The sequence below is a fragment of the Aspergillus terreus genome, genomic scaffold, assembly GCF_000149615.1.
Source record: "Aspergillus terreus NIH2624 scaffold_2 genomic scaffold, whole genome shotgun sequence".
NCBI lineage: Eukaryota > Fungi > Ascomycota > Eurotiomycetes > Eurotiales > Aspergillaceae > Aspergillus > Aspergillus terreus.
Window position 1 is genome coordinate 2,320,158 of NT_165925.1, and position 12,117 is coordinate 2,332,274.

At 57.9% G+C, this 12,117-nt stretch overlaps 4 protein-coding genes across 4 annotated transcripts in view; 1 reads left to right on the plus strand and 3 right to left on the minus strand.

The window, feature by feature from the left end:
* ATEG_01810 (uncharacterized protein) overlaps positions 1-1,613 on the plus strand; it is a gene marked incomplete at both ends in the record, with an annotated part of 4,639 nt that extends 3,026 nt beyond the window's left edge. The window contains 2 exons of the mRNA XM_001209175.1: positions 76-129; positions 258-1,613. Of these exons, the coding sequence (XP_001209175.1) occupies positions 76-129; positions 258-1,613 (1,410 nt within the window). The remainder of the gene's footprint in view (positions 1-75; positions 130-257) is intronic.
* Positions 1,614-2,173: 560 nt separating this feature from the next.
* Positions 2,174-4,544, minus strand: ATEG_01811 (uncharacterized protein; the record flags this gene model as incomplete). The annotated part of the gene is made up of 2 exons (XM_001209176.1): positions 2,174-4,060; positions 4,113-4,544. 2 exons carry the CDS (start codon positions 4,542-4,544, stop codon positions 2,174-2,176), a joined length of 2,319 nt encoding a protein of 772 aa, XP_001209176.1.
* Positions 4,545-5,049: 505 nt separating this feature from the next.
* Positions 5,050-7,060, minus strand: ATEG_01812 (fungal specific transcription factor domain-containing protein; the record flags this gene model as incomplete). The annotated part of the gene is made up of 5 exons (XM_001209177.1): positions 5,050-5,590; positions 5,757-6,092; positions 6,156-6,332; positions 6,391-6,542; positions 6,596-7,060. The coding sequence occupies 5 exons, from the start codon at positions 7,058-7,060 to the stop codon at positions 5,050-5,052; spliced, it is 1,671 nt and encodes a 556-aa protein (XP_001209177.1).
* A 993-nt stretch (positions 7,061-8,053) lies between these two features.
* On the minus strand, positions 8,054-10,467 carry ugp1 (UTP glucose-1-phosphate uridylyltransferase; the record flags this gene model as incomplete). Its single annotated transcript, XM_001209178.1, has 2 exons — positions 8,054-9,949; positions 10,366-10,467. The coding sequence occupies 2 exons, from the start codon at positions 10,465-10,467 to the stop codon at positions 8,054-8,056; spliced, it is 1,998 nt and encodes a 665-aa protein (XP_001209178.1).
* Between the last annotated feature and the right edge of the window lie 1,650 nt (positions 10,468-12,117).

Sequence of the window (12,117 nt, forward strand, 5' to 3'; positions counted from 1 at the left end):
GTGGGAAGCCCTCCACGCCCGAATTCCTCTCTCCTAAAGGCGCGCCGCGACCATCAGCAAAAATTTGTCTCACAGGGGTGTGCCGGAGGTGCGCGTTCCACGCCCATCGGAATGAAATCTCATAAGAGGGTGAGTACAGGGGTATCGGCGCAAGTTTGAGGCGAGATACAGAAGGGAGTCGGTCGAGCCGAGAGAAATGCAGAACGCGGATCAAGGACGGACAGGATGTCTTGAAAGAACGTACGCGACAGGGGCAGCTCCCGCAACCGCAACAGGTCCTGGGCACACAGACGATGCCTCCCACCACCGGACCACCAGCTGCACCGAGCACTGCTCTCGCTCCGAGAACAGGCCCCGCCACCATCACCAACCCCGACGGCACCGTTGTTCCAGTCAAACGGCGTCGCGGTCGGCCACGAAAGTCGGAGATTGATCCCAATGCCCCGCCGAAGCCGAAGAAGCCGCGCAAACCAGCTCCCCCGAAAGAAGGCCCGAAACGGCCCCGCGGTCGACCCCGGAAGGCTGATGTCCTGGCTCGCAAGGCCGCCGAAGAAGCGGCGGCGGCGGCGGCAGCAGCAGCAGCAGCGGGCGGACAAGCCCAAGCCCCCGGCCAAGGACAGGGTCAGGGACTGCCTCAGGCACCGGGACAAGGGCAAGTTTCTGGACAGGGTCAGGGTCAGGCAGCGAACCCTCAAACCTCGGTGCAGAACCAGATGCAACCCGGACAGATGGGTCAGAACCAGATGTCCCAAAATCAGATGTCCCAGAACCCCTTGGGCCAGCAACAGATGGGACAGCCATCCCCAATGGGCCACCAGATGCAGTCTCCTCTGGCACAGCAGATGCGTCAATCGCCGCTGACCCAGCAGATCGGCCCCAACCAGCTGCAGCAGAAGCAGATGGGCCACTCTCCCATGTCGCACCAGCAACAACTAGGCGCAAACCAACTACAGCAGAAGCAAATGGGCCACTCCCCCATGGCGCATCAGCAACAGCTGGGCACGAATCAGCTACAGCAGAAGCAAATGGGCCACTCCCCCATGGCGCATCAGCAACAGCTGGGCACGAATCAGCTACAGCAAAAGCAAATGGGCCAGTCACCACTGTCCCATCAGCAGCAGCTGGGCACCAACCAGCTCCAGCAGACGCAGATGGGCCAGTCCCCCATGTCGCATCAGCAGCAACTGAGCGCGACCCAGCTCTCAAACCAGATGCGCCAGTCCCCCATGGCCCAGCAGATGAAAGTGCAGCAGGCCCATCAACAGCCTCCGCAGCCCATGAAGGTGCAACCCCATCAGCAACAGCCCTCGATGCAGGTCAACCCGCAACCGCCGCATCAGCACCAGCACCAACCCCCGAAACCGCAACACCACCATCAGCCACTCCCCTTCTCGCAACATTCCTCCCCGCAAATCCAGCAGCAGACCCAGCCGTCGTCACATCCCCACCCTCTCTCTCACCAGCCGCAACACCACCACCACCCCCTCTCCCACCCGCACCAGCACCATCCCCATCAACCCGACCCAATGCTGATGAACCCGGCGCAGAAGCGCCCGGGCCCCGTCGACGACGATCCCCGCAAGCGTGCGTATATCATGCCTCATCAGATGTAATCGTTTTTCCTTTTCCTGGGATTGTGTCTTTATCGATTGACAGCTCTCTACGTCATTTCACGCATCCATCCATCCCGGTGTTACGTCCATGCCTTCCGCGTCTCTTATACTTTGTTTTTTTGATCCTTGTCGTTATGGGCCTCATGCGTCTGTTTAATTGTCTGTTACGAACCATACCTCTCTGTTGACTCGTTCGCGTCTCTTATGCATCAGCATGTTATGGTTGACTTTGGTAGTGTCCATTGATTGATTGATTGATTGAATCTTATTGAGTAAATAATCCACATAATACTTTTTTCTATTTCAAAATGCATATTCAATTTCTCCATCCATCCCCCACTGGACACCAAGCCCCCAACACCACCCGTAACCCGTACCGTAACCCGTAACCAAAACACGATAGAAACAAAGACTAAACATTCAAACTCTCCTCGAGAGAAGACATTTCCCCCCCAGAACTCATCGCTGCCATCCCCGTCCCATCCGGAAACCCACTAATATCCAACCCCGCCGCCGGCGCAATCCGCCGAATAAACCCATCGCACAGCACAAACGCCCGCTTACTGGCCGGGTCGGAACGACTCATCGCATGGAGCCAGTGGAACGCCTTGCGCACGTGGTCCAGCATCTCCGCCGTGCTGATGCTGTCGTCGACGACCGTTGTCTTCGCCCCGCTGCCAACGCGGCTGCCGCTGTCGCGGGGTATGCTCAGGTTGAGGGGGGGATCGGCGGGCTTGGCGGGGGCCGGGCCGGACGCGTGTGTCGGGGTGACAGGGGCACTGACGCTGGTGCTGTGGTTGTTGGTGGCAGAGTGGAAGAGGCCGAGGAGGAGGGCGGTGCAGGCTTGCATGAGGAAGTGCAGCACGCTCCACCAGGGCGTGTACCGCGTCAGCCAGAGTATGTCCGGGGTGTCGGGGAAGATGTCGATGAGGGTGCAGGCGGCGCGGAGGCAGATGACGGACATCTGGGCGCGCATACGCGAGCGGTGGCCGCTGCTGGTGCCGGGGACGCTGGGAGCGGCGGTTGTTTGGTGGGCGGGAGGCGGTGCCGTCGGCAGGGGAGTGCGAGCGCGGGGAGTGGGAGCGGCCGCGCCAGGCGCCGGTGGAGAGACACGGGCGGCAGAGGATGATGCGCGAGCTGTAGTAGTTCAGCGCGATGAGGACCTTTTCGCGCTGGAGGTGCGGCACGGAACCGTTGCCGTGCAGGCGAAGGCGGTCGGTGTCTGGGCCTGCGGTGAAGCGGCAGCATTGCGGGAGCTTGGCGCGCCAGACGTCCAGCGTGTGGCTGTACTTGCGGATACGCTGCTCTAGCCGGCTGGGCTGTTCGCGGAGGCCCTGGATGCTGTACACAGTGCTGATGATGGTCTGCGTGGTGGTGACGAGGTCAACGAGGCAGTGGAAGAAGAGTGAGGAGCTGGGCTCGCAGGTCGCGAGCCAGTCGGCGGTGGCGCGCGCTTCCTCGTCGGTCTGGAGGAGCGTCATCTTCAGCCGGGTCAGCCGCAGCTGCGGGTCTTGAAAGAGGTTGATCACGTCGGGGTGGTCGAGCCGGTCCTCGTCGAAAGGCATGGGGAGCGGCGTGGAGCTGAGTCCCTCGCCCACGCAGGACGCCCGACCCGTCACAGCTGTGAGAAGGTGCTCGAGGAGGCAGATCGACCACCACAACCGGGAGCGCGCTTCCTTGGACGCGTGGTGCACGCGGTGGTCGACGAACCGCAGGTTGATACCGAGCGCGAGCGCGGACCGGAACGCCAAGCTGGACAACTTGAACGCGCGGTTCACCTGGCCCGTGACGAAGAGGTAGAGCGCCGCCAGGAACTCCACCTGCACCTGTTGCAGGTCGGCGTGCTCGAACAGCACGTTCCCACTGAGGCTGAGCTTGCGTGCGCGGTTCAGGTAAACCAGATCGTCCGCGTCGCCGTCGCCGCCGGAGCCCTTGCTGTTGAACAGACAGTAGCGACAGCCAATGGCGAAGACCATGTTGAGGATGGCCAGCCAGCGGCGCGGTGGCCGGCGCGTCCACGCCTGCCGGTACTGCGCCGTGAACGTCTCTCGGCGTAGCACCATGAATGACGGATGCACCGAATCCATGTACGCGTCGAAGTACTGGTCGGCGACCTCCCTCTTAGGTAGCGCGTAGGGGTCGACGGTCTCCAGAAGCGGGATGTTGAGGTCGTCGAGGTAGTAGTTCACCGCCGCGATGGGAGTCTCCCGGGCAGGCCCCGTGGGCGAGTCGTCGGTGCGCATGACGTTATCGCGTCCGGATTCATCCTCTAAACGCTGCAGCCATGATACTTCGGAGTTCTTCCCGAAGAACCCCGTCGCCACCGACCGCTCATCCCGATTGAGATCCTCCTCGATCAGGTCGATCTCCTCCAGGGAGCCCATCGACGAGGTCTCGTCGTCGGAACCACACGAGTCTTCCTCCGCCGAAGAAATCTGATCCGAGGTCTGCTAGCATGTATTAGCATATTCAGTCGGAAAGCATTGTGATCTCTCTCACCCTAAGCGTCCTCCGAATCCGCCTCGCCACCATGCCTTCACTCTCATGTTCGATTTCTCCCAGCAGCTTCTCGTACCGGTGGACTTTGCGCGTCAGTACGCTCAGCTGCTTCTGATCCCGCACCCGTTTCACATCCACGTAGTGGCACTGGACATTCTGGTCCAGACACTGCCGACACGCCGGCTTGTTGCCGTCACACTTGATCTTCCGCTGGCGACAAGGTTCGCACGCTCGCGCGGAGCGGCGGCGCTGGGAGTGCGTGCTGATGCTGGTTGCCCGCGGGATGGCCACTTTGGGTACCGTCGCCGAGAGATCGTAGGACGAACGAGACGAGGACGATGGATAGGCATCCAGCGGCGGTCGGTCGATGGTGTGTGGCAAAGAGTACGGGTTGAAGGCGAACGGGGGCGGCTGGCTCGAGCTGGGGCTCATGGGCGCTGAACCCCATTTCCAATCTGCAGGGGGTCTTTGCCGGGTCTCCTGGGACTCGGCAATGGGGAGGAAGTTGTCATCGAGGGGGGTATTGAAGGACAAATAGTCGAATGCATCGTCCATCACGACTGGCTCTTGCCGACAGAGGCGCGGACAACAATGAGACATTTAGTAAAAGTAAAGAAGGGAGCACAATTGAAACATGTCCACAACATTGCAATAGGGCGCAACACAGGGACCGAGCTTCTACCACCGAAAGAAATATGTGGACGATGGCGTGGAGGCGAAATCAGCTTGACAGGGGGAAGTTCGTGCGTCAGTCAGGTGCGAGGAAGTGATGTCATCCGCCCTCGGCGCATCCGAATTTAGACTCGCAGCTCCGGAGCTCCGCACAAAAACTTAAAAGTAATCACGATGCAATGAAGACGCAACGGCCGAACAACATTCAAAACAGGCAAGCAAAATTTATACACATCAAAGGGGATCCAATCGCCGGTCTGCACCCTTAACCGGGTCGAAATCTCTCTGGCGCGATTTCGTCCTTCCCCAAACTCAAACTCTCATATCGATCCAGCATGTCCACCAGCGTGCGTTCTCTCTCGTTGCCGATGCCGTGGTATCGCTCGTCTTCCTCCAGCTTCGCCAGCCCTTTGCCATATTCATCCCACGGGGTATGCGGAATCGATTCTCCAAACAAGGCCCGCATCTCGTCAGTGGCGGTGGTGGAGTCCCGGATTCGCTGCCCCTGACCCTTGGCACGCACCAGCTGTCGGAACATGTGAAAGAGGCTCCTGCCTAGTTGGGACCGACTGGCCATGGATGCAAAGGCACTGGCAAGGGACAAAAAGTCTGGATCGAGTATATCGAAGATCCCCTGTTTCAACAGGGTGAACAGCGCCAGATTGGTGGCGTACAGGGCGAAGTGGTGTGCACGACTCATACCGAATTCCTGCCGATGGAGCCGTACCAAGGAAGAGATTCCGTGTGCCGACGCGAGGACGATCTCAGCTTCGTTGTACTTTGGCACCGGACTGAATCCAAGGGGACTTTCGGGCGTTTGAGGAGCCTCGTCTGGACCCATCTCGGTATCGTCTGGCGGAGCAGTGTAGCAGAGCAGGGTGATAACCAAGGTATGGAATCGCATCCTGATCAGCGGTTACCGCACCGTTCGACCCAGCAAGCATGCGGAACGTCGAAAACAGGGATTCATACTTGAGCAAGTTCACGTAGGGGGGTAGGAGATTCCCGGGACCGAATATTTCTGGCAACCCGTCATACCAACGACACAGCCTCTCGTATAGGGCTTCCTTGGTGCTTTGTTTGCGCTCCGCGGACGTGGCCGTCCTCCCAAAACTCTGCGAGATATCTCGCGCAATCTCGCAGAGATTGCATGACTCGTCAAAGTATTGGCTCATGTATGACGGCCGTGCTGGACGGTGAGACGGGTACGGCGCCCACAGTTCCGTCTCAGTAGCCGGGGTCCGACCTGGACGCGGCACATTGACATGGTTGATCAGGCTCGGGCGGAGGAAATCGGCGTGAACAACGCTGTGAGCACCGTTAGCACGGGAAGGAAAGAAGAAAGAAGTTCAGCAGTGGATGTCGGCGTACGTGTCGATATGAAATAGCCCCCAGGCCGTTCTCCTGATAGAAATCTCCATATCGTCTGAGCGCTGCGCGGGCGTCATGCGATATCGCAGAGGACCGATCAAGCCCAGTGATTCGCCCGTACGAATCGCCTGGTGAAGTCTCTTGTATCCCAGATCGTTTTTGCCCGACATGGAGTATCTACGTCGTCATCAGATCGAGCGATCGGGTGGTTCAAGGGCGGGAGACAACGACAAACCTTTCGTACAGTAGAAGCGTGCCCTGCAAGTAAGCAAGACTGAGTTTGGCCGTGTCCGACTCCCTCAGGCGTTCGGCCTCGGCCAGAAAGTCTGCCCCCTTAGTCACAATCTCGCCAGGCAAGACGTATGCCTCGGAGTAGTCCGAGAAGTGCTGTTGACCATCAACACCCGTATAGCTCACTCAAACACACACAATCCACTTACGCAGGCATTTGCCAGCAGGGCATTCACCAAGAACGGACTGCAAAATTGCGAGTTCGTATCGCGACGAGACATATGGGCCAAGAACACGTCGCGATCGAGGAACGAGTGGAACGGATAATCCCAGGTGAAGTACAGCGAAACCAGATGGGACACGAGCTCCGAATCATCGGTGACGACCGTCCACGGCTGGGCGGGCACGGTATAGGGCGCCTCGTCGCAGAGGAAATGGATATCCATCACCATGGGCCGAAAGGGCGGGCCCGCGCCCTCGATGTCAATCGCGCGGCGCACTTCCTCGAGCCTTTTGATGGTGCGCTCGGCAGTGGTACCGTCGATCTCGGTCAATGCGTGGTCGATGAAGGCACGGATTTCGTCCGGGGACGTGTTCTGGCGGATGACCTCGAGCAGGCGCAGGCCGTACGACTCGTCCTCGGCGCGCATCACTTTGAACAGGTCGTTGAGCATGTCGCGGTGGTAGCTGAGCTCGTCGGCGGTGCGTTTGGCCGCGACGCGCCGGCGTTGGTCCAGCGTTTCGTCGAAGATGCATTGACGGTTGAAGGCGCGACAGTTGTCGCAGGGCGCCGTTCCGGAGCACTGATTCTCTCAGTAATTCGATCCTCACATCCCTGGGTAAGAAATGGACCTTTCGCTTGGACTTCTTACATGCCAAACACGCCATCGACACCCGCTTCTTTGTCGGGTCCATAGGATGCCGGAGTCCGTCCCCGGGAGGACTCTCCCGGAGGGGCAACCCAGAGGGACCGGGCGCCAGTTGGCGCTGCGGGGAGAATTCGCTCATGGTGGAGGGTGGACGGTGGAGTATACAAATATTTGCATCATTTAGAACATTGTAGGCAATGTAGGCCCCAAGCCCAGACAAGTCCTGTCGATAGGTTGTTCAACAGGCTTAAATACTCGATTAGATAGGAACGGCGTGTCGCAACGTCAAGGGCGACGAGGCCGAGACCACCCGACGCGCCTCCAGGGGGGGCAGACGAGTTCCATGGCTGCGATGATATGAGCGTATAATCGAGGTCTGGACAGCCTGGAGAAGTTAAGCGATGATTCGCAACCGAATCATCGTGAGATGGAAACGCGGCAAAGGGATGGGCCGGATGCATTCTCCATGAGACGCGATGATCTGACAGGATGGGATTCCTCCCGCCGCCCTGACCGGACACGTGACTATCATATGCTCAGCGTCCCCCCATCATGATGGCGGTGTCAACAACGTCCTGACGGCTTACATTCATCTACGTGGGTTCCTTAAGCGAAACTTAAATGAACGAATTGGCCCCGCTTCTAACACAGTATTCTATCATCCCATGCAAAGAACCTCCATCGGTATCATCCTTAGTAATGGCACATGCCACGCAGAATCACAACAAGGGGTAGTAGTAAGTAAGAGGAAGCAAGTGATTAAACGACACTATTCGACAAGGCGAGAAAGACAACAGATTAGTGCTCCAGAATGCGCAAGCTACCCTGCACGACACAGTTCTCCAGGACCGAGCCCGGCGGCACGTCAATGGTGCTGCCTTCCGTAGCCACAATGATCACCGTGCCCTTCAAGGTGACGTTGCGGCCCAGGTTCACGGCACCCGTGATCGTCAGATGATCCAGTTCCACGATCCGAGGAATGCTGGGGATCCGCTTCTGGAAGTCCGACACCTTCTTAAAGTCCGAGCCGAGCTTGATGACGGGCACACCACCAAAGCGGTTGGGGTCCATGACCAGCTGGCCGTGCTCGAGGCGGTAGAGATCCGACTTGACCAGCAAGAGATCGGAGCACGTCTTGACGGGCAGGAAGCGGCGACGAGGGACGTTGACACCGTGGGCGTTCTTGAAGTGACGAATGGCGGCACCAACGGCGGTCTCCAGCTGGTAGATGGCCTGATCCGCCTCGCCCTTCTTGTCGGCGGGGATGGACTTCTCGTTGGCGATGATCTCCATCTCCAGCTCGTTCTCCTCTACCACACGCTTGATGGCGCGGAGGTTCATCCAGATGTTGTTGGTGTTGAAGTACTTGAACTTCTTGATGGACTTGAACTCGTTGACGTGCTCCTTGGGCACCTGGGCGATCTCGAGCAGACGGACCTTGCCCTCGTAGTCGATGATGGTACCACCCTTGACGTCGGCCTTGGTCTTGTCGGTCAGCTCCATGATGTACTCGGCCTGGGTGTCGACCATGTGCTGCAGGATGCGGAGATCCACGACGGCGCCCAGGTTGTCGGCGTTGGACAGGAAGATGTACTCGACGCCGCGCTCGAGGAGCTTGTCGAGAGTGCCCGAGTTGTAGAGGGACTCGAAGACGTCACCGTGGCCCGGGGGGTACCAGTCCTGCAGGGGAGCGTCGTAGGACTTGGGGGCGGGCTGCAGGGAGTCCTTGATGATACGGGGGTAGCGGGACTGGTTGAAGGTGATGATGTCGACGTTGTGGCCCTGGTACTTCTTGATGATGGACTGAGTGTCCTGGTCGGTGTTGAACGAGTTCATGAGCACGAAGGGCACGTTGACATTGAAGGTGCGGTTCAGGTGCTCGATCTGGCGCACGGACAGGTCGAGGAAGGACATGCCCTCGCGGACTTCAATAACGGACTTGGGGCCGACACAGCCCATGGAGGTACCCAGGCCACCGTTGAGCTTGACGACGGCCAGCTTGTTCAGGAACTCGACCGAAGCCTCGCTGCCGAGATCGTTGTAGTCGACGACCTGGGAAGGCTGAGGGGGGGCGATGCGGTCCCAGTTGACGACGTTGCCCTTGGCCTTGTCGTTGAGGAAACGGCGGAAGAGAGCGAAGAAGTTGTCCATCTCGGCCTCGAAGCGCTTGCGCTCCGAGGGGTCGGGGACGGTCTCGGCGAGGGCGTTCAGGGCGTTGCGCATCTGCGACGCGGCCACGCTAGTCGAGGCATTCTCGAAGGCCTGGTGGAGGGAGAGGGCGGTTAGCATCAGGTAAAGGATGACAAGAGGTAACCAAATGAATTTCGGGGGAACATGGGAGAAAAGTGGGGGGAAACGAGGCAATGCGCTGATCTGCGAACTGGCCAGGCGGACCGGTACGCCAAGTGGTAGGAGTGATGTGAAGAGGCGCAGATGGTCTTTCAGGGACGGGCCTCGCAGGAGCGCCACAATGCGTTGTCCGGGCAGACAATCCAACGCTTTGAAGAGACGGATCAAGCAGTAGACCTCCAGAGAGGCCGCCATCCACTCTGGTGTGAAGATGCCCCGGCGGCAGATCACCGTCAGGATCCCGTAGACCAGCAGACAGTCCACAATGTGATCAAGAGCCAAGGTAATGGCCATTGGGCCCAGGGGATGCGAAAGCACGGGAAAGGGAAAGGGGGCGAAAGTGAGCTGGCGATGGGCATAGCGAGCGATCCAAAAGACCACGACAGCGTCTATGACGAACGGAAGGATGGACACGGCCGCAAAGGGCCATAACATGTGGGGCAGTAAGGATAGCAAGTGCAGGAGATGGATTGCGCCAAAGAAACAACCCAGGATGAAGCAATAGACCAGGAACGCCAGAAAGGGAAAGATCAAGGAGTTCGTGGGGCGAAAGACGGCAGTGAGAATACAGATGAGGAGGTCCACGGCTGAATCCAAAACGAATGGCAGGGGCAGCATGTCGAGTGCAGCCCGCAGGAGAGCATGGGGAGCGAGACCAGCATGATGCGATTGCGGGCGGTCCAACGAACAACAGACAGAAAAAGCGCGACGACGGCGAAGGCAAGAGGGGAGGGCGACAGATGGAAGTGGAAGGAACTTACCATGTGCGACTGAGACTTTCCGTGGTGCTTGCCAAAGGAGCCAGCGTTGGCAGCCTCGTTGGCCGGGGCGCGGAGATGAGAAGGGAGGGCAGAAGCGGACATTGTGCGAGGATTGGTGGTTGGTTGTGTTTAGAGGAGCGAGGTTTGACGCGTTGGTGTAAAGTTCCGAGCCAGCAAAGCGGCTCGAGAGAGAGTTTGGGTTGACGAGACGGACGAGGGGGGAGATCCGGTGTCACAGAGGGAGCTATCCACGGGAATTAGCTGGCGACTGATGGATGGTTGGGAAAACGAGGACGGATGGAGGAATTGTAGAAGAGAAAGGAGGGAGGGAAGAAGGAAGAGAAGAGGGGAGGAGGGGAAGAAGATATGGACCATGGATTCAGGGTGGTTGCCACTTGTCGATCGATCCAGATGGGATGGATGAGTGCGTCATGGGGGGGAGGGGGAGAAAGAAAGGGTGCCAGGGGAGGGGGGAGGGATTGGAGGGAAGCGACATACCAGAGCTGGAGTATGGAAAGCGAGAGAGGGTGTGTGATGAAGCAATAATGGAGGAGAGGATGGGGGGAAGAGAAAGAGAAGAAGAGAAGAGAAGAGAAGCCGAAGATGTGTTAGCTACCTTATAAGAAAAGAACGATGACGCTGGAGGGGGGAAAATGTTGTCGGGCCCAACACGGTGATTTGTTGATGTTTGATTCGGGGGGCGCCAGTGGAGTTCGACCACCGCCGCCGCCGCATGGAAGCCCCCAGCAAGAATGGCCGCAAGCGTAGAGGAGAGGAGAGGTATAGAGGGGGGACTGATCGGAATAGGTATTCTCCTAGTATTTAGTATTTGTCTATTAATCTATCTATCTATTTTGTATTGTGTAGGTTCTCCAATGCTATGCTCGTTATGAGTATACCAATATACCAATATACTATTCTCTTCATAGATGGGATATTCTAGACCAGGACTCCCGTACCTAAGGTTACTAACTACGGAGTACTTCATCCCCCTTTTCAGGGTTCAGGACGCTCGGCCCCACCGGCCTCGTCACCACCAGCGGCCAGGAAATCATGATGTTCCCGCCGTTCTTCGTTCGTTCCATTCGCTCTGCGACTCTTCCAGAAGGTACTTGGGGACCGACTCCGTAAGTCCCTACCTACCTAGAACAGTCGAAGAAACGTGCGAGAATGAATGGGAAAAGGGATGTCTCAGTCAAAGAACCACTCACTAGTCCTCTTCAGAGTCGCAGGTCTTAGATTCATCTGGTACATACTCCCTACTAAGGCTACATAGGGCCAAGCTGCTATTCTTATCCACGGGACCCATCCCGACCGCTCTCAACCACGCTATCGCCGGCCTGGTTCACTAGTTCTGCCCTGCGTGGCCGACAGACAGCTCATCCTCCTCCGTCAGGATGAGATACGATGCCATGCAGCTGCCCTGCACATTCCGGTTCTCCCCCCGGTCGCATCCCTATCCCTCGTGAGACCAGTCATGCCTCCACCGCCTCTTACTACATCGTACTACCTAACTACTACCTACATTTGACTCCATAATGTCATTCCTACGCAGTCTCGGCCATCCTCCGCACATCGTAAAACTTCTTCATCATTCGACCCGGCTCTCTGCCAGGTCAACTAAAACCATCATACATAAAAATAACCACGCACAATCCCGTCACCAATCATAACCTCCCTCCCGAAACAAGGGAAATAAAAAATTATATACTGATCAAAGTAAAACATGATCTCGGAGTACGCCGTAGTAGT